Genomic DNA, 22,059 nt, shown 5'->3' on the forward strand with positions numbered 1-22,059 from the left:
ATTGTAGGATAGTCAGATAATAATATATAATGATGAAAAAATCACACATAATCCCCAGTGACAGTCACTGTTTGGTTTTGACATATTTCCCTCTGGTCATTTTTCCTCTGCCTAAAAAAGGGGGCGGGAGCTAGGTAATGCATACTGTTTATCCAATTGTACATCTTTTATTTTTGAACTTGTGTCATAAGCATTTTACATGGTATTAAAAATCTCTTAACATTTTTACTGTCATTTGACTGTTATATTCTTTTTTTTTTATTACAGGTGTAAATTTAGTTATTTCCTACATTTTCACTATTAGAAATAATAATTGCATTGAAGATTTAATATAAATATCTCACTCTGAAATTAGGATTACTTCCTTGGGATAGATTTTAGTCATAGGATATGAACATCCATAGGACTCCATGTATGCTATTAATTGTATATATCCAGAAAGATTGTACCAATTTATATTCTCATTGGTAGTGAATGAGAGTGATTGTTTTAGTATATCTTCATCAGCATTAAATACAGTTACGTCTTAATTTTTCTTGCAAATTTGATATGACCGTGTATTTTTAATATTCTAATCTAGAATCAAGATGCCCAGATTATACAGATCAAAAGCCAAATCTGTTCTGATACATTGAACCTTTTAGTATTGAGACATTTTTATAATAATTATTAATATATACTATAATAAAATTATAGTATAATACAGTAGCACTTACTCTGGTAGCAACTCTACTAGAACTCACATATGTAAAGCTCAAGTCTTGAAACAACGCTGTATTTTGGTATTGTTATTCATAGCCCTAGCTGCCTAGTGGTAGTGGAGCAGAGATGTGCACCTTTCTAATTCAAGGTGGGCACCAGAGAGTGGGCTTGAACCACCTGGTTAATGAAACTAGAAAAATTATATTGATTTCACAGTGGTTTAATCATCGCTATTGCTCTGTTTCAAATCAAAGTGCATTCTCTCATGTATCGTGTTTTAAATTCTTGTCATTCTCTGAAAATTTATGCCAGGCATGAATGTTTACTTTTTTAGGTCATATCAATGCCTCTCAGTGTGACAGCATTTGAGCCTGTAGTTTTAATTGTAGTTAAATTATTAACAGGCAGCTAAATTTTAATGACACTCTTGTAATGTCTGATTTTTTTTTTTTTTTTTTTTTTGGTGTAAATGGAAATAGCTGAAGTGTGAATATATCTCTAATTTTGTGATTGACTTGTTAATTTAAATGTTTTATACCAAAAATGGGGAAGGAAAGTATTTTTATATTTTAAACTTATTTATATTGAACTTAAGATAGATCTCAGAGTAATAGTTGGGTAATAAACTGTCTCAAATCTTAATTATAAACATTTTAAGGGCTGGCTGATTAGCTCCGTTGATGACAACCTTATAACACCAAGGTCATGGGTTCGGATTCCCCTACTGGCCAGCCATCCAGAAAGATAGATAAATAAAATAAGTAAATTTTTAAAAGTTATAGTGAAGTCTTCAGATGAACTTGCAATTCTTTTTCTGTATGCTTTACCTAAAATATTTATAATGTAAAATACATTATAATGTAAAATATATTTTTAAAGATTAATGTATGTAAAATAATTTTTATTTGGATGTAGCTTTAGTATTCAATATAAATTTATGTGAAATAATGGAAAAGATAATTTAAGTTAAATATCCATTTAAATGCAATGTTTTCTCTTCATGCGATGATAATAAATTTGAAGTCACAGGTAATAACTCTTTCCAATTTTTGCATAAATATCATTCAACTTCATGAGAGGTTTAAGGAAACCTAAATGAGAACAGAATCTATGGAATAATTTAGACCAGAAGTGATAAACTGATGCTTCTTGATGAGGTGGTAGTGACATGGGCCAGAAAGACCTGGCTGGGATCTTTGCTTGGATGCATAGTTACTATTAGGTTTGGCCATGTTACTTTACATTTCTGATCCTTTGTTTCCTTGCCTGTAAAAGGTGGATACTAACTTCTACCTCGTGGAGTGATCATGAGGAGTGAGATAGTACATATAAAAGACCAGCAGAAGCCTGATGTGTAGACCCTTTCCATCCCTCTGCAATGGCAGTCAACACGGGTGGATCAATGTACATTTTCCCTACTGAACCCAGGCATAGCAGCAAATCCTTCCTTTAAAATGTTCCAGGCTATCACCAAGAACTGTCTGGAGTTGACATAGGATATAAAACCCTGACATGGGATACTATCCCTGTAATCAGTTACCATCAAATATATATGTGTATTTTTTTTACTACCACCCTGATTTGTTATTTGGGTTTGTTTAAAAAAAAAAAAGTTACTACAGTATTTCTAAAGTTAGTCTTGGTAGATATTTAGATGTGATATAAAAAGATATAGGTTTCCTTTTGACATTTGAGTCTGTATCACATGAAAAGTTCTTTTACAAAATTATATTCCTTCCCTATTTATTTATATAGTACATATGCCAAATGTCTCTTGACTTAGGTATCTTTTTTTCTTTTCAGAATAAAACCAAAAACAATTTTAAAAATTTCACTTTTGAAAACTGGAAAGTAGTACAAAGAAAGTTTGACAAGTATATTTTATTTTACTATACAGTAAAAACAAAGATCTTTGATAATCTATGTGAAGTGACTAGAAAACTTGGGCTTTTAAATTTTGTTTCACTCTTACAGTTCTTTTCCTTAGAAAAAGTTTCTTAAAACTGTTAACATCAAATGAATACTACGAAGGAAAGAGTTTGGCTGGCCTTGACATTTTCAAGGAACGTGATTATCTTTTAAATAGATGTTGGGGAAATAGAGGGAAATGGTCAGGGCCCCTCAGATGTTCAGAATCTTGCCAAGCATTTGATGATAATATGCACGGGCACCCAGGTATTCCTTGGTTGTCTAATGTAATTGCCCATATGTGCCCAGGTGTCCTGGGTTATTGGACTTGAGTATAAAAGGATGAGTGGCTCTGATCTACAGGGACCCCCACCTCCCGGGGGGGGGAGGGGACTGGGGCCATAGGGAGGCCGCTACTGCTGCTGGAGGCTGTTGCTGCCAGTGCCCCTGGAATGCCCCGAGAGGCTGCTACTGCTGAGGACTGAGCTCATGTCATCTGCCAGTGGCTCCCAGGATCTTTCCCAATTACCTAGCATGGACCTGCCTGTGAGGGGTGTGGTGACCCAGCTTGGCATGTGAGGAGTATGGTGACCCAGTCTGTACAATGGGTTTGAAGGGTCTGAGCCCTAGCCCTGACATTACAAATGGAAACTTCCTATTAACTAAAATAAAGAATGTTTTGGCTTTAGTTATGGTTTGCCTAGCCATACAGTTAGCATAGCTATTGCTGTAACCCCGACACTAGAAAATTGATGTCTTTTTTCCCCTAAGTAATTCTGCACTTGATCTTATTGCCAGTTAGTACATCAACACTGCATTATGTTCATTCAGCATATCTTTATGTACAGTGCTTAAAAAGTAATTATACTGAATTTCACAACAGAACAGTTTCTAACACCAGAACAGTAGTTTAAAGAGTGAGAAACAGAAGTTAATGTTTTCTTAACTGGATACATGATAGTTTTCCAAACTAAATTCCAACCTTGAGATGGGCTTAAAAATGTTTTAATGTACTGAGTGTTTTGTTGCTGGTTTTGTATCTCTGTTATAATCACATTATCAGTGGAAATTTTCTGTTAAAATTTCAAGGTCACTTATTAAATCCCACCCCTGTCTACTATGCACTTGGTATTTTTGGTCAATCTGAAATCCTCCTGCTTAACCTACATAATAAACCATGCAGTTTGTCATGCTTCTAATTTTTCTTTTCTTTTTTTTTTTTCTTTTTTCAAATGACACCCTATTTATCTTTAATTTTTTTCTTCCTGGGCCTTGATTCAGGACTATTTGTCTTAAAATTTTTAAACTTTTAAATTACAAGTCAAATTGCATTCTCTGTTTGAATTCTTTGTTAATTGCTGTACACAAATGTATCTAGCATGCTTTAATTATGGAAACTGGTCCTCCCCATAGATGGACACTGTCACATTGAGGCAGAGAGAGGAAAGGGCAGAGAGGGGAGGATGCCCCTGGTAGGTGTGTGTTGACCGGCTGCAGCACTCCCCAAAGCCGTGTCCCTGCTCCTGGGGGAAGTGTGGCTGTGCAAACCACAGTGCCAAGCAGCAGGCTGAGAGCTGGCAATGTCAGGTGTTGCTTGTGGATCCTGAGGAATTATTGGCTTTGGGGAAAGCCAATGAGTTTAGATTTAACTTTTCTTTCCTGAGTCAGGAAAGGCTTTGCTTGGGTTTAAAGGGAATGAAGAACCCGATAATTGTAAACATTTTAGAGAGTAATATATACCCTTGGTAAGTATGAGATTTTAGGGATACATAGGTAAACTCTTGGGCAGAGAAGAGTGGTTTGGCTCGAAGAGTTACTTTCTGGAATGGGGCAGTTTTGTCACTCACTCTGGCTGTGGTGTCTTCCACTAAACTAAAAACGTGACTGTGCCAAAGCAGGGGTGACTTCGTGTTCCTCATCTTTGTATCTTTGATTCCTAACACGATGACTGGCACCTGGTAAGTGCTCAATAACGATTTGTTGAACTGATCTAGGCTGACCTGAAGGTTGGCAGTGTGGGTTCCAGGTTTCCTAAGGTGGCAGAAGTGGGGAGAATGGCCTCATCTCCCCATGAGCGCCAGGCCACCTGTGACTCCATCTGGCACTGCCTATGTGTGGCAGAGCAGTAGCTGGAAACTTAGCCAGCTTTCCCTGAGGGTCAATTTACTTGAATGAGCTTCTGTGCTGTGTATGGGCTGAGGGGGCCTTTAAAATTCAAAGTGCTGGCTCTTCCAGAAGCAGGCATTGTTCATGTGGGAAACAGTGGTTCCCTGGGGAGGTAGTGTGCTGGGGATACAGCAGGGCTAAGGTCATCTCCTTCTGAGTTTTCACTGTGGTCTGATAATGCTCTCCTTGGCTCCACAAGCGTTTCTCTTGCTGTTCCCACTGTGATGAACAGACTCCTTACGGTTTACTTCTTAAGTTTTCTCTTTCTGTTAAGGGGAAACCTGGCTGAGACTGTTCTGTGAGTTTGGCCAAGGAGGGTACCGTGGCTGTTTTCTTGGGAGGCACTTGTGCAGGGAGGTGTTATTTCAAGCCAATTGGAAAGGATAGATGGTGCATTATAAAAACATGAAGCATAATATTTCATTTCAGTGTTTCTATCTTGAGAAAATGTAAACGAAGTAACAAATAGTTGGCTGACTTGCAAATTGTTAGTTTCAAAGTCAACTTTTGAACTCTATTGTTCCACTTAAAACTAAGAAGTCTCCAGATTAATTCTGGTTATCACCCCCAAAATTTGGTTTCTCCTTATCAGCTTAGCTGTGCCTAATGCAATACCACTCCGATTAGAGGGAAAATTGCTGGAATAATAACTGGGCAGGTTTACCTCACTTGTCTTTATTTTCCTTTTGAACCTTTCAGGTACGACAGTGCCAGCCCACAGGGCCATCCTGGTGGCCCGCTGTGAAGTGATGGCAGCCATGTTTAACGGAAATTACATGGAAGCAAAGAGTGTCCTGATTCCAGTTTATGGTGTTTCCAAAGAGACTTTCTTGTCATTTTTAGAATACCTGTACACAGACTCTTGCTGTCCAGGTAAGCACGTAAATGCTAGATAATAGCTCACCATTCATTCTTTCCTTGTCACCCATTTTGATAAAGTACTTCCTGTGAAATCTGTTTTTGTTTAAGGTTTAACAGAGTTGACATCACAGAATGTGCTAGGCACTTGGCGGTGGTATTGGGACAACTGTGAATTTTTAGGCCTTCCAAGTAGTGACTGGATGCTTCATATGGGTTCCCAGACTCTGGCAAAAATTCACATGTCCCAGCCAGCACCAGTAGCATGGCGATCACTGTAGATACCCTGGAAATGGAGGGGTCTTGTGGTAACCAGCAGCTGTGCTAATTCTAGAGACTGGGGCAGAAAGCTCTGCGGAGCACCATCTCTTCCACAAGAAGAAAAGGGTTGGACTACTGCTTTTATGGCTTTGATTTCTGGTTGAAGCACTTTTAAGAATTTTCAGTATTCTGAGGTTCTCCCCCAGTAACTTGGTCTTCTTTCTGGACCAAAGGATGTGGGATTTTTAAAGGCCTCCTTCTTACTTCTCCTGAAGTCAGACTCTCCTAGTAAAGCTAACTTCTCTGAAAACTTTTCTTAAGATATTTAGAATGCCCAGTGGACTGTAGGATTTATTTCCAAGTTCAGTGATCAAAGACTGTCTTTGACCGGGAACCAACCATCTATGACAGCTACAGGATGGAACCGATCTTGCAGGTTTCCTTTTGTTGGAGGCACCTTGGAGAAATAGCAAAATTCTTTCAACAGGCCTGGAACTTTGGGATGCATGGAAGCACGCTTTGATTAGTCTTCACCCTCTGGCCACCAGATGGCTCCAACCACAAACGCAGCTAGAATAAGCCCCAGGTAGCTTAGTCCCGGAGCCTGAGACCTTAATTATGGAACCTGGCCAGTCACCCTAGCAAATTTTTTTTTAAAATGTATTTTCAGATCACACCTCTTCAGGTTCACTGCTTTAATTTTTAGAACTGGGAAAATTTCCTGTGTTTGTTATTGAAATAAGTTTTAAACAGTTGTAAGTCCTCTAGTGAAAGGTTTAAGGAGTTCCGCCCGCCCCGCTCCTTTTATAATTGAATTAATTCTGGTTTTGCAGTTAACTATACAGTATTTTGGAGCCAGTTACAGTTGTTACTGTCAGTATTAAAGACTGGCTTATTATTTTTTGCTTAATAAAAATGAAAGTGTTTGTTCTCATCTGGAAATCAGTGTTATTGTTTATTGTTTCAATATTGATAAATTTGTATACTAAATAAAAAATTTGCCCAGATTTAAAGTAATAGAAAAATTTGGTTTTTCAATCATTCTCTCACTAGAGTAGTGGAAGCTTCTAGTTTTAGGTTTTATCTTGCTAATTAGAAAAAAATGCTCAGAAAGCAGTAATAGCTATAGGACAAAGCAGTATAAAAATTGGTAAAAAAAAAAAAAGTGTGTGGGGAAAAATGAGTCAACATGAATAATCAGAAAGTTAAGCCAGATACTGGAATATATGCATTGGGAAAACTGCAGAAAGAAAGTTATTCAATTCATTATGTTAAATATTTATTATACACACTGTTCTTGGTTTTATAGCTACAAAAGAATGTAAGGAATTTAAGGAGGAATAAGAAAGAATTACATGGAAAGTCAGACATATAGGGAAATGTTTAAAACAAACAAACTGGGTGGCTGCCAGGGGCTGGGGAAGGGGAAATGGGGAGTTAGTGTTTAACGTACAGTTTCAGGTGGGGAAGATGAAAAAAGTTCTAGAGACAGATGGTGGTGATGGTTGCACAACAACAAACAAACAAACAAACAAACCCGGGGACTAAAGCCAAGAAAGAGAAATTGCAGGTTTTTAGTTTACCTAACAGAAAGATTTACCTGATAACCCTGGAATTGATTGTTAAGGGCAATTATAGAATTGCCTTCTCTAGAATATTAAAAAAACAAAAGAGAAAAAGAATGAATTCATTTCTTAGTGTGAAGACTTCAATGGATTCTTTTAAAAATGTAATAATAGGGGGCCTGGCTGGTTAGCTCACTTGGTTAGAGCATGTGTTAATAGCACCCAGGTCAAGGGTTCAGATCCCCATACTGGCCAGCTGCCAAAAAAAACAAAATAAGTAAAATAGAGTAATAGTTTAGAATACTGACTCCCTCCAGGATTCTCCTAGGCACTCTATTCTATCCTTGATGGTACGGTCAGCAAGTTTTTGGGGTTTTGTTGTATGGTGGGGTTTTTTTAGGTCATAAAAGAAATGGTTTTATTGTCCATTTTCACTTATCTTCCCTTTTCTCCTCAGCTGGCATTTTCCAGGCCATGTGTCTGCTGATCTGTGCTGAGATGTACCAGGTATCCAGACTGCAGCACATCTGTGAGCTGTTCATCATCACACAGCTACAGAGCATGCCAAGCAGGGAGCTGGCCTCCATGAACCTCGATATAGTTGACTTGCTCAAAAAGGCCAAGGTAATTGGCCCGATGTATCTGGTTGTTTGATTTTTTTTAAAAAAATACTATAAAAAATTATACTGCTCTCTTAAAGTTTCTATTTTCTAAGAGATACATTAATACTAGTCTCAGTTTGGAAGTTTGCTGATTGAGTATAAAGTGCCCTCACAATAATTGCTGTGGCCAGGTAATTTCGAAGCATTAGGGGTTTTTGTGTAATCCCTTTCTAAGGAGGTACAATTTAGGGATATGAAATTTTTTCAATGAAATAGTGGCCCTTAGAGTTATTTGAGAGTAGTGCTGTACTGTGTTTTGTAGGCATTAAAGGAAATAGAATTTGCATTGAAATTTCCAAAAAAAGGTCACATCTTAGGGTTCCTGAAAGGAAAATGACAGGATCAGTCCATATATGCTGATAAAGATGCTTAGGCCAAACTCGTTTCTTTCTTCATTCATTCATTTCATAAACATGTTTTGAAGTACCAGTTGTATATAGGAGATATTGGTGTATTTCATTAATCGTTGCAAAATGCCTTTTGTTGGTATGTCTCACTGTATTAGAATATAGTTAGGAAAATGTTTGAGGTTGGTAATCACAGTAGTATACCATGCCTTCTGGACGCTTCTAAGTTCAGGGCCATTTTGTTTTTAAGAATTGTATTGCTGTTTATTCTAGGGAACAGACAGTTTACACAATTAAATTAGTTCTGAGTAACTGCAGTTACAAAGACCCTAGAATATGAATCTGACAAAGTACTGGGCCAGGTGTATAAATAAACTAGGATTGTGTTGAAATCCACTTTCCAAACCCCCCAGATGTGATCCTAAGTCAAAAATCTACCATCTCCTCATTCCTGCTCTCTTTTATCCCTGGGAGCAGACAGCTTTTCAGATGGATCATCCTGCCCTTGGTTATTCTGCCATTCATCCACCACCTGAGACAGTTGCAGGGCTTGTGGTGGTTACGGAACTCCATTGATGTGTGCTGAGCTGGAGTGAGCGGAACCCTCTAGGTCATTTTCACAGGAATATATTTGACTCGTCACTACAGACTATCAAGGCTTCTTAAATTATTACCTGGTTTACAACATATTATCTATACTACCAACTTTCACATCCAGGGTAAAAAGCATGATAACTTAGTCTTCATCCACATTGCTAAAATGGAGCCTCATTATGGGGCAAAGGACAGAACTCTGTGACAGCTAAAAGCTTGTGTCCAGGCTGAGATGAATTCGTTAATCAACATGTATATTTCTGGGCATAGAAAAGAATTCATTTAAAGCATCAAGGTCTTCTCTTACTATCTCCTTAATTATTTTGGACTTCATTTCTCTCATAATGAAGTTTTAAGGTCATAGGTATTTAATGTTAAGGATAAAAGTAAATAAAAGCAAATAAAAACTTTAGTAACCCTGATTTCTCTGTGTAATATATTTGCATTGAGCTTGAGATAAATAGCTCCCCTCCAAATTTAGCTTAAAAATTCATTTTTATTCTTGCTAGCATTTTCTCCACCTTAGCTCATTTCTGATGTGTTGTTTTCATACTATTCTAACAAGTCTGTCATACTTTTTTAAAAAATGGACACAAGCTACTTTTTTTTTTTTCCAATCTTTTACTAACCTTTTAAATTGCTCATGTACAACAGAAGAGAACTCCCTGTGTGGTCACACTGACTTCTTTAGGTGCCTCCCCACACCCACACATGCTTGGTTCCTCAATAGGATCATTGTCAGAATTCTTCCTAACCTGTTTTCCCTGACTCTGTGGTTTCTATGTGATTATCCCTATGTTTTCCCCCTGAATTTAGAAAGTTTAAGATACCAACTCTTTTTGAATTTTATTGTTTGTTTCTGGAGACTTTTTTATTTGCTAAGTCTGAGCCTGAATTTGCCAGTTTTCCTTTATTCTATTCCTGGTGGCAATTATCAATTCCAGATAACAGGAAAATTTTCTTCCCAAGTTCTTGAAGTTCCAAGTTTAAAAAAAAAAAGAAAGAGCAGTTCCAAATTTTAGGTTCCACTTTACCTGCCAGTTCATCCTGTTGGTCAAAATTTAATTAACTTTTTCCTCACTGTTTCTGACTTCTAGGAAGTAAAATTATCTTTTGGCAGAATTAGATTCCTAGTAGCTCTCTGAATGGTCAAAATTTCTAATCACTCTATTATCATCTCCGCCAGTTTTGTACTGTGCCTCAGGAAAACGTCATCCATTCATACCTTCTTATCTAGATGAACAGTTTTGGTATTCTCTTACTTCTGCCTCCATTTTCCTCTAACCTCTCAATTCTTTACCATGATTCTTCCCTCTGTTCCTGTATTTCCATCAAGGTGAACTCTTAACATACAGGAGATGCTTGTTTCCCCTAATAGGATGAATTTCTTCTTATCTCTACTCCCATTTAAACCCTATCTGTCCAAACTTTGGTGATGCCTACAAAATTGTATTTACTCTCCTAGTAAAAATTTAAATTCATCTTCTTACTTGTAGTCTATATGTTAATTGGCTACCTGAGGCTAAAATTTTTATTTCTGACCTTTTCCTGTGAGTTTCTGGGTACTTTCTCCACATCTTTCATATAGCTCTTAAGTTTGGTTTATGGTTTTTCAATGCCTTTCTTTTTTATTCTGTTACTTATTTCAGTTTAAACCTATTTTCTTGGGTCAGCACATATTCCTTAAAAAACCTAGTTTTTATTTTTACAGTGAGATGCATTCCATCTCTTTTCAACAGCCTCCAATTATGATATCTTAAAGCTTGGTCAAAAATAAAATTCTGCATTTTAAGCATGTTTTTGTAGTCAGCTGTTCATTTCTGTGATCTTTCTTCTCTTTCAAAGTCACAGCCCTTAGGCAATATCCTGACCTTCTGATGTAGGTTATCTGCTCTGGGTTAATCATCTAATAGTAGGGGTGGCTTCTGCTCAAATAGCTACAGATTCTTACTCTGTTCCCTTGAGATCACTCACATTTATCTGCTAAAGATAAGGGCAGAAAAGATTGTTAAAATGTGATGTGAGATGAGATGAACTATAAAGTCCCTTCTAATTCAAAAATTTTTTTTTTTTTTTTTTTTTTTTTTGTCCTTTTTTCGTGACCTGCACTCAACTAGTGAGTGCACCGGCCAGTCCTATATAGGATCCGAACCCGCAGCGGGAGCGTCGCAGCGCTCCCAGCGCCGCACTCTACCAAGTGCGCCACGGGCTCGAAAATTTTGATTTCATATAATGAAAATACAAGGGATCTGTGAATTTACAAAACATTCTCATGCTATATATATCTCTTTAAAAGAGCAAATCTTGAGTTTCTTCTTTAAGATTTGAGATTACAACTTTCTCTTCAATTTAGTGTTACTTATTGCTTATTTAATATTTTTGACTGTCCTGAAAAGAGATATACTTAACCAAAAGGTGGAAACAATCTAAATGTCTGTCAATGGATGAATGGGTAAGCAAAATGTGGTATATACACACAATGGAATATTATTCAGCCTTAGAAAGGAATGAAATTTTAGGGCCGGCCCGTGGCTCCCTGGGGAGAGTGTGGTGCTGATAGTACCAAGGCCACGGGTTCAGATCCCTATATAGAGATGGCAGGCTAGCTCACTTGGAGAGTGTGGTGTTTACAACACCAAGTCAAGGGTTAGGATCCCCTTACCAGTCATCTTCAAAAAAAGGAAGGAATGAAATTTTGATATATGCTGCAACATAGATAAACCTTGGAAGACGTTATGCTAAGTGAAGTAAACCAGACACGAAAGGACAAATATTGTACGGTTTCACTTATATCAGGTACCTATAATAGTCAAACTCATAGAGACAGAAAGTAGAATAGTGATTACTAGGGTCTGCAGGGAAGGGAGAAAGGGGAGTTATTGTTTGGTGGGTACAGAGTTTCAGTTTGGAGCAGAAGAGTACTGGAAATGGACAGGGGTAATGGTTGCATAACCATGTAAATATCCTTAGTGTCACTGAACTGTACACTTAAAGATAGTTAAAATGGCAAATTTTATGTTATGAATATTATGCCACAAAAATAATAATAATAATAAAAACCCTGTACTTATGTACCAAAATTGCCTGCCAGCAAGTAACTAATCTGAATTGTGGTTGGATGGATCATTGACTGTCCCTGGATTGGCACCAAGGTGATGATATCAATGGCCATGTTGCTCTGAGCTTTCCCTCCATTAATAGCAGTTGAAACTCAGAATGAGAACTGTGCAGGAAATCCTGCTCAGTATAACAGTACACCCCGTTAAAAGCAACTATCAGATGAAACTCTCTTATAGAAATATTTATACATCGAAATCCACCCTCTTAAGTCAATGATGTTTCCTTCTCAAAATATTTTTTGGTTTGCTCCTGAGATGAACTTCAGATATTGTTTAGATATCATTCACCATAATGTTATGTCTGTTACACAGATGCAAGTGCAGTAGTGAAGTTCCTAACCTTAGATTAACATCTTAAAATGAAATTCTCAAGGACCTCAAATAGTCTCTGTTAACCACAGATGCAGCGAAGCATTTGCTTAAAGACCTTGGCCCCTCCAGCAGCAGTAGCCTGTTATTCACTGTTGATTTGGTTTCTTCATTGAATGATGTAAGTTTATTATTATTTGTTAGTAATGCTTCCTTTTCCTTTCTGCTGTCACAGTAGACTGAGGCTGCATCACATGCAGACACATTGAACATGGACATGGGCTCTCCACGATTTCTCCCTGACCATTCTCTCCACCTGATCATCACAATCATCATGATGCTGTTACGTACAATGGTGTTTCACTTTTCATTTTTCTTGCAGTTTCACCACTCTGATTGCCTTTCAACCTGGCTACTTCATTTCATTGCCACTAACTACCTCATCTTCAGTCAAAAGCCTGAATTTCAGGATCTTTCAGGTAGATTGCCAATTTTTGTTTTGAAAAGAAAACTTTATGGTCTTTGTTCTTAGGTTTGAGACATAATTTGTAGAAATAGAAATAGTTTTAACAAAATAACAATAGTCAATGTAACACATTCTTTTAAATTATGCAATGTGGTAATTGAGGACACTTAATTTACAGTCACCTGTGTTATATAAGGAGCCTGACCTGTGTTACACAAGAAGTTTTCTAATAATTATTTTATAACTCCCATCCATTTTTAAATGCTTTTTTTTTTTTTTTTGCTGAAATAGATTAGGTGGTGAAATGTATTCTCAGGTGGTGTTTGGTTGTGATAAACACGATCTTAGTTTTAACTGCTTAAGTATGAAGCAAAACAGTACAGATTAAAATTTTTTTCCTTGTAAAGGAATTTAACTATTGTTTATTATTTATAATACATAGTTTTATTGTACTGGATATCTACATTTATGAAGCATATCTGTATAGGAGTTATTATATTACTTTGGAGTAACAAGTTTTATTGATCAAAGGGTGTTATGAAACTTCACTGAACAGAGTATATGTAATGTGATTTCTAAGGTAAATTATAAAGATTAAAACCAATCAAACTGTGAGCTTCTGAGTACTGCAGAAGAAGAAAGAATGAAAATAGAATAGTTGTCAGAATGGATGATCAGTTTAGATACAGTGGTTTGCTCTTGTTATTACCAGCATAGACTCAAGGGAAAAAAAAGACTCAAGGAAAAGGAAATGAAAGATTACCCAGTCAAGTAGCTTCACACTCTGGACAAAGAAATATCCATGGAGATACCTAAAGGTCTTCTGGGCTAAGGGGCAGAAATTAGGGGCAAGTGAGGAGAAGAGGAGGGAGGGACTAGAGGAAAGGGGAAGAAAGAGCTTAAATTTACTGTTCTCAGACTCTTTCCTTCCCCCATCAGTCAGAGTAGTTCCACTTTTATCTGTTTTAATCCTAGAGTTCTATATAGAATTTGGCTTTGTAAAAAGGGTTCTACTGATAAAAGATGTGAAAATCTCTTGGTTTCATTTAGCTACACGTTGTACAGTTAAGGAAGCCAAGGGACACGCAAGTCAGTTTTGGGCAGAGGTGTTCAGTCAGTCACAGACGTTGTATGCCTGTTGGGAGCCTCCTTAGATAGAATTCAACTATTAATACAGTAGAATAATATAATAAGTCAAAGCAAAACAACAGGTATTTATTAACCATCTACTTTGTGCATGAAAAACAAAAGTCTATTCATAAAGATAGGACTATGTGTCGTCAGTAAGGATATTCTTACATAGGTATTCTTTAAGAAATGAATTAAAAATTAAACAAACTGCCTTTTGATCTTAGAGCCACTTTCATTATGTCACCTTAGGTCACCTTCATTTGTAAAATAAGAATAAGATTATTTTCCACTTACTCTTATATAGATGTATGATATACATGGAGTACTATTACAACCTTGAGAGAAAGATGCTCTTTAAATCCTTTTAGTTATTAATTTTATTATATTTTATTACTTACACAATTGCCTATAAAGTATGTTATGACCACCTGGCCTTGTGAAAAGCAGGGCTTCAAGGTGTAATTTGAGATGGCAGGGTGAGGAGCTGAGCTGTGTCAGTGATTGTCCTCGGTTCCTTTGATGGGAATAAAACAGGCATCCTGAAAGCTCTGATTCCAGTGCCTGTTCATTTCCAGGAGACTGCTGTGGTGCGCATCCTCCTGAGCAGAGGGAAAAAATCCTACTAGATAAGGGAAAATTCGATTGTCTAAATCAAGGGTTGCATACAGGTAGTCTGTGGGTTGAAAGTAGCTTGCCATGGGGTTTTATTTGCACATATGGTTGTATTCATTGCTGTTTTTTAAAAATAGTGTTGGTATTTAAAAATTTCAAATTTCTGGCTTCTTTTGAAAAGTTGGACAATCTGGCTACTCTGGGCCCATCTTCCCACAAGCAACAACCTGTATCTGGGTTCCAGCTGCCCATTGAAAGGAGCATGTCCTCTTCAGAGGGTCACAGCCACCTTTCTTCCCTATTGCCTCATACCTGGCCCACTTCACCTGGTCATTTGAAGTTGGAAAGGGTCCTTGCCACAATTACTTTAAAGCTTTCTTGTAAAAATGCCCATTTTTCAGCTTCAAAAGTTATCAACTTATTGTTAAAATTCTACGAATTGTTTTCTCTTGACTGAGAATTTCCTTTTGTAGAGGCATTAGAAGTAAAAAAGTGAGACTGGAAAAGATCTCATGTCAATGCAGGCACAGATATATCAGAACTCAGTTAAACAGATCATGAAATATAAGATTTTTATATACTAGACCCTTGAAAACAAGTAGCAATGCACAGGAATATGTTACCCTGGACATTTATGGATTCGTTATTCTCAGTTTCATTTAGCTTGGTATTACAGTATGTGTTGCATATTATGGAGTTTTTGTTTGTTTGTTTTATCTTTGTTTTTGCTGATTCCAGAGCTCATCTGTAATAACTTTACTTTGTTTTTTTTAATCTTAACTGAGGGAGTAGTTTCATGTCACCTTTGCTCCTAATGAAACTTAGAACTAATTTCCCTGAGCAGCTAGCTTTGTTTCTTTTTATCTAGGTCCTGCAGCTTGGATCAAGATCTTGTTAATCCAGATTTTAATAGATGAGGTTAAATGGTAGACAGAAAAGTGGAAATTGACTTAAAAGGAAAGCTTAGAGTCTGCAGAAGAGGATACTGATGAGAAACAAGCTGATTAACCCAGCAGAAGCCCAAAAGCCCTAGAAATTTGAGGTACCCGGTGTTTTAGAAACCAGAATGAGCCTTGGGGCTGAAAGCAGTGGAATTAGTCAAATGTTGATTAAGAAGCTTTTGCCACACCCCACTCCACCCAGACAGGCAAACATTTCTCCATCTTCATAGGTTTATCTCTGGAGAAATCAGACCAAAAATGTTATAGAATCATGAACTTTGGGTACAGCTGAGATCAGGGGTGAGGAGCTGGACTGAAACATGGGGGGTTATGTGACATTATTTAGGGAAGTTCTAGGCTCCTTCCCTTACTGACGTTCTAAAATTCCGGCAGTGATATATTTGCCACCCCAACCCCCATACGCTGGTCATGAATTTGAAGCATCCTTCTGTGGCCTCAGAGAAAAAGTGTACAGGTACAATTTGGGAATGCACTGCTAAACCCAACAGATATCTGCCCAATCATGCTATGGTGTATTCCACCAGTCAGCTAGTCCTACCTGTGCCCAAAAGGTTTCCAAACAGCTTTCCAGTATCTCACTCTTAAATATCTTAAGTAAAAATGCTCTCTCAAAATAAGAGATCATTGAGGATTAACTGATATTTGAAGCAATCTCCCACATGAAATATAGATACCAACAATGAAACAAAATAAATAAAAATAGAAGATAATAAATTTAGAGGAACAGAGAGACACAGGAGTAGAAGAAAACCTAAAAAAATACCCTAAAATTAATACCCTCAAAGAGTGAGAGATATACATCCATAAAGCAGAACTAGAACACTGTTAAGAAATAATCAGAGGGCTGAGACCGGTGGCGCACTCGGGAGAGTGCAGTGCTGGGAGCGCGGCGACGCTCCCGCCGCGGGGTGCACTCACTGGCTGAGTCCCGGTCATGAAAAAGACAAAAAAAAAAAAAAAAAGAAAGAAAAGAAAAGTAAAGAAATAATCAGAGACAGAAAGTAGGATGGTGGTTGCCAGGGGAAGGGGGGAGGCGGAATAGGGAGTTTAACGTGTGTAGAGTTTTACTTTACAAGATGAAAAGAGTTCTGGAGATTGGTTGTATAACAATGTGAGTGTACGTAACACTACTGAATAGTACATTTAAAGTTGGTTAAGATGGTAAAGTTTAAGCGTGTGTATATTACCACAATTAAACAATAAAAGAACGAAAAGTTCTTCCTGGAAAGTAAAACTATGATAGCAAAAAAACCCAAACAAACAAACAAAAAAACTAAATAAAAGAATTGATAGATTAAGGTAAAGAAATCTCCCAGGAAGTAGGACAAAAAGATAAAGTGATAGATAGGAGACAAAGATGTTTTTTTAAAATTGGAGGCTCGATCCAGAGGTTGTAGTAGCTGACTAATATAAGTTCATACAGAAAAAAACAATGGGGAAAAAATTATCAAATAACACAAGAAGTTATCTCAATACTAAAGGACCTGAGTCAACAAATTGAAAGGATTTGCTAAATGCTCAGCCTAGTGAATGTACAAGGTACACGATTGGCACATATAAGAACAATGAGTACATATAAGAACATTGAGTATAAACAGAAAAATGTAAAAGTTTCCAGGATTAAAAAACAAAACAAAACACATACACACAGATCACTTACCAAGAATTATGAATCTGCGTGGCAGTGGAGTCCTTAACACCCTTGGGGACTAGGAAACCTTGGAATACTGTCTTCAATATTCGCAAGGGAGTCGCCAACCTAGAATTCTATACCAGACCAAACTGTCAGTCATGTGTGAGGATAGACTAAAGACACTTCATCACAAACAAAATCTCAAAAATACTTCTTAGCCCTTTCTCAGGAAACTAATAAAGGTTGTGTTTCACCGAAACTAGAGAACAAAATGAAGGGCCTGGGGTTGAGTGGCCAACAGAAAGGCGTGAGTGGGTGCAGAAGTCAGGAGGCCTCCTGGGCAGCCACAGTGGAGACATGATCTGACGACTGTGATTGGGTGGGAACCACAGAGACGACTTTCGAGAGTTTGGAAGGTTGAGTGAGCTACAAAGAAAACTAATAACTAAATGGAAAAAAATGAGTTGGTCATCTCCAGGAAAAACAAAAGTTTTCTTGAAAAAGAAAAGGAAAAAAAATCAAATACTACTTGGTGAAGCAGTGGGGAAGATGTATATCATTGTAAATCACATAACATAAATCCTGATGACTGATTTAACCAAAATTGTATTAAATGATTTTGGAAGGCTTGAGGGAACAGTAGGGAGTATATAAAAGAGCTTGGATCTCATCTGTTAAGTGGGAAGTCAATAGATAATATCTTCACTTGATCTGAAATAAAATATATTCAATTAACATTTTTTTTTTCTTAAAATTTTAGTGGAAGAACGCAGTTTTGTTGAAAAGCACAGATGGCCATCGAATATGTACTTGAAGCAGCTTGCAGAATACAGGAAGTATATTCACTCCCGGAAATGTCGTTGTTTAGTAATGTAACCTGGAGCTTTTATATACATACACTTCTTTATTATTATTATTAAAGATAGGATACCTCTGGGTTCCATAAAATTCTTATGACTGAAACCAATGTGGGCTTTTAAAAAATCACCATAAAGCTTAATGTGTTTATTAGATCTCCTTGAAAAAATTACTATTATTGTCCTAAAAGGGAACAAAATATACTGTAGACTAAAATTAAGACTTCACCCTAGAGTATAAAGCTGTTGCACAGCTATGTTTTCCCTTTAACGTGTCCTGTTGCCTTAATAATATTAAAACTCCTCCCAGTTAAGGAATGTTTAAAATTTTTAAAAAATCTTATAGGATTAATACAGAAATTTCATCATCTGATTAATTGCTCTATTAAAATAAAGGACATTTAAAGGCCCAGTATAACTGTTTCTAAAATGAGAAATCTAGGAGAAGACTAATCAGTCCAATGTGAGATTTTAGAAATAGAAATTTGCCTGGGATTTTGAAAAGTGAAATGCCACTTAATTCCAAATCAGTGACAGTGTTTGAATCATCACGAAGAAAACCTGTTTTTCATCTGGACAACCCAGCTGAACTAACTTGTCTCCTCCCTGGGATTCTGATTCGTCTGGAAAGCTAAACACGGCCCACTTTCTCAGTGTGTCACCTGTGTAGTTACACAGGGCCCCACACTAAGAAAGGCCCTGCACTAGGTTCAGTGCTCTTGAAGCTTTTAATAATGTTTGAAGAAGGGCCCTGTGTTTTCAGTTTGCACTGGGTCCCCCAAAATATGTATATTTCTTGGCAGGAAATATACTATGTTTTCTTGCTCAAATGTCATTCTCTCTGAAAGCAGCAAAGAGGCGATGGTATCAAGGAAAGAGTAGGAGGCTTGCTGAAGGGAAGAGAGCATAAAGGGATTTCTGCCTTTGGGGACGTCTGTACCGTCCAGGACCTCCACTACCACTTTAGCTGGGCAAGTGAGAAGTGAGTTGTGTTGTCTTAGAACATCATAGTTCTGGCTCTATCACAGATGAACAAATACTTTCTTGATCATTCTGTTAGACCAGATATTGTAAGAGTGACCAACCAGGCTGACTTTAATACACTTTAACTTGTAAAGATGCTCATAGAAAAAGATGCTTTTTAGAGAATTTGTTATTGAAGGCTCAAGACTTGGGGTTTTTTTGTTTGTTTGTTTTATTAACTGAGATTAGGATGTCACTGACTTGAACTGTTTGAATTCTTTCCAAGGACTGAAAGGTTATTTGATGAGGAATAGCATGAATCTTATCCTTCAAGATTACTCAGTAAATTGAAAGAAAAGATACTTGTTACATGTAGAGAGAATGGTACTGGGTTAGAGGACAGAATTATAGTTACTCTTGTATCACATGTATACAGAAATAATTACATCAGAAGCTCACAAGCCTAAGATGGAGAACAGATTGCTATTGATTATTAGCATAATTTCCATCTGCAATTCAGTATTGGAATATACTTTTCTTTTAATTTCCAGTGATTTTAGAGTACATATAGTTTTTCAAAGGTTTGATTAAACAGTTTTATACTATAATATTAGGATCCCTTACAGTTAGCCCTTGTATGTAAACCAACACTGTCAGAGTAAAACAGTAAAAATTCCCTGTAGATATATTCCAAGAAACTTGATTTTAACTGGACTGCGTTGATGAAGATTACTAGAATGCATTTTATGTTTTTTGTATTTTAATCACATGAGTTATTCAACTATTGGAAAATCCCACTTGACAAGGAATAGCATTGTAAAGAATAGAGACTGTAGTCTCTATTTTAAGAACTTGGAAAGTTTAAGAACTTGGAAAATGCAGTGACTGCCCTTTGTTCTTATAAATAAAATTATATAAATTACAGCATTTAATATAAATTACAGCATTTAATATTCTAAGTCAGTAACTTTTAATCTAGGATATTGAAAAATGTAAGTTGCAAAGCAAAATATTTTCTTGAAAATACTATTTAACATTTAAATAGACTGTAGATAGTTCTTTTAGGTTGTTTGACCCGAATGGGAGTTGGGTTTGGAAGCTGGTGCTCTGTTGGTGTTGAGCATGGTGAAAAATGTAAGTTACAAAGCAAAATATTTTCTTGAAAATACTATATAATGTTTAAATAGGCTATAGATAGTTCTTTTAGGTTGTCTGACCTGAGTGGAAGTTGGGTTTGGGAGCTGGTGGTCTGTTGGTGTTGAGCACACAGTTTTTATTATGAAAGTTCTTTACCACCTGTGAGTGATTCAAACACCCAGATGTCACAGCTCTCCAGGGCTAGTCAGAACAGTAATCAAGTTAGTTTTTAAACCCATTTGGATGTAGACTCTTCAATATCTTTCAATTAACTCTATTTAAAATAACAAGAAATTTAAAAATACTTACAAACTGGGAGAAATGAGTGCTGATTTTGAAGGTTTTTTTTAATTGAAAGATCGTTTCTAGATGAGTGTGTGCTTTGTGCTGACCTCTGCTTTGATATATTTACCAATCATAAGATACCATACAGTAGAACTAAGGCCTTTCCTTTCCAGGCCAGATTTTCACCCTATTTAACCCTTTGTATATTTCTAACGACTCCATGTTCATATTGTAGAAAACTGGATTTGTAATATAGAGCTTTCAGTAACATAACCGAAATCATCCTATCCAAGCCAGCATGATAGCTTCATATTGGGTAGCAGCAGAAGACTGAAGAATTGACTTCCAAGTCAGCTAAACTTTTCAACTGTAATTTTAAAAACTACACTACACCGATTTAGTTATTAGACAAAAATGCCCTCAAAGAGTACTTTATTTTATTTAAAGCATCTGTTTAATTGAACCTTTAATAATTTTGCATAGGGTATGTGTGTATTTTAATATAGCCTGACCTGAATTTATATGTTTTCAGCTTTAGTATTTAACATTTTGTAACAAATAAACCTTTTTTAAAACAAGTTTAAGGAAGTGTTCTGTAGTTATTTTACCTCAGATGATGAAATACTAAAATGATTTTGGAAATACTGCCTTGCCTTTCTCAAGCATAATTATGTCTCACGGATAATTTCCATTTTGTAAAATATTTAGTGTTGCTGAGATGACTTGAGTGTGATGAGATAAAGAAATTTATGTTACCTTTAATGTCTGGTACCAGAATTTCTCTTTGCAAGATAACTGCCTTTATTTAGAAAAATGCTTCAGTTAATTATTTGTCATAGAAGTGAGCCCCTGCAGGCTTGAGTGTTGGGGGTGGGGGGGCAAGATCTGAGAGGTGGAGAAGCTGCTCCACATAATAGAGGGATGAGAATTTGGGACTTCTCAGGGCTGAGGAGCCAGGTAGGAGGGGGAGAGAAGCCAGGCACCCATAACACAAGGATGGATCATGCCCTATATGATGCTGCCCCTCCGCAGAAGCTTCCCAAGTTGTCTGTAAAGTCTATTAAACTCATAAAGGGCTCCACAGTTCCTTTGAAATTATTTTCCTAACACAGATCTGATCTGGACACACACCTCCCAGGAAGACCCCTGTTGCCCATAGAAGAACCTCCACGGCCCTCGTTGCCAGCAAGGCCTTTCACAACCTAGTCCGGCATGCCTCATAGTCTTCCTCTGGCTTGGGTGGTGTTGCCATTCCCTGTCTCCTTGGCAAACTTGCCTGTCCTGTGACGCCCAACTTAAACATCATTCATTGTTAACATTAAACTATAACAGTGAGCACGACAACTAAGGTTTTGAGAATGTAGCCTGCCTCACGACAGGGAAGACATTTGCAGGCAGTTAAAAGAACATTTGCATACCGTCAAACACTGTGACACTGGGAGCATTTTCCCCTTCCTTATGCCCAACAAGAACTCTTCTGTCCCCTCATCCCATCTTATTGCTCAGATTCCTGTGGAGCCCC

The 22,059-nt window shown here is 37.0% G+C and overlaps 1 protein-coding gene across 2 annotated transcripts in view; it reads left to right on the forward strand.

Moving 5' to 3' along the window:
• Positions 1-21,121, forward strand: part of RHOBTB3 (Rho related BTB domain containing 3) — a 57,595-nt gene extending 36,474 nt beyond the window's left edge. For both annotated transcript variants that reach the window (XM_063086345.1, XM_063086346.1), the window contains exons 9-12: positions 5,476-5,649; positions 7,918-8,084; positions 12,874-12,970; positions 18,056-21,121. In XM_063086345.1, coding sequence (XP_062942415.1) covers positions 5,476-5,649; positions 7,918-8,084; positions 12,874-12,970; positions 18,056-18,171 — 554 coding nt within the window. In that variant the 3' untranslated portion in view covers positions 18,172-21,121. The remainder of the gene's footprint in view (positions 1-5,475; positions 5,650-7,917; positions 8,085-12,873; positions 12,971-18,055) is intronic.
• Positions 21,122-22,059: the final 938 nt, after the last annotated feature.

This window comes from Cynocephalus volans, chromosome 2, assembly GCF_027409185.1.
Source record: "Cynocephalus volans isolate mCynVol1 chromosome 2, mCynVol1.pri, whole genome shotgun sequence".
In the NCBI taxonomy this organism is placed as follows: domain Eukaryota; kingdom Metazoa; phylum Chordata; class Mammalia; order Dermoptera; family Cynocephalidae; genus Cynocephalus; species Cynocephalus volans.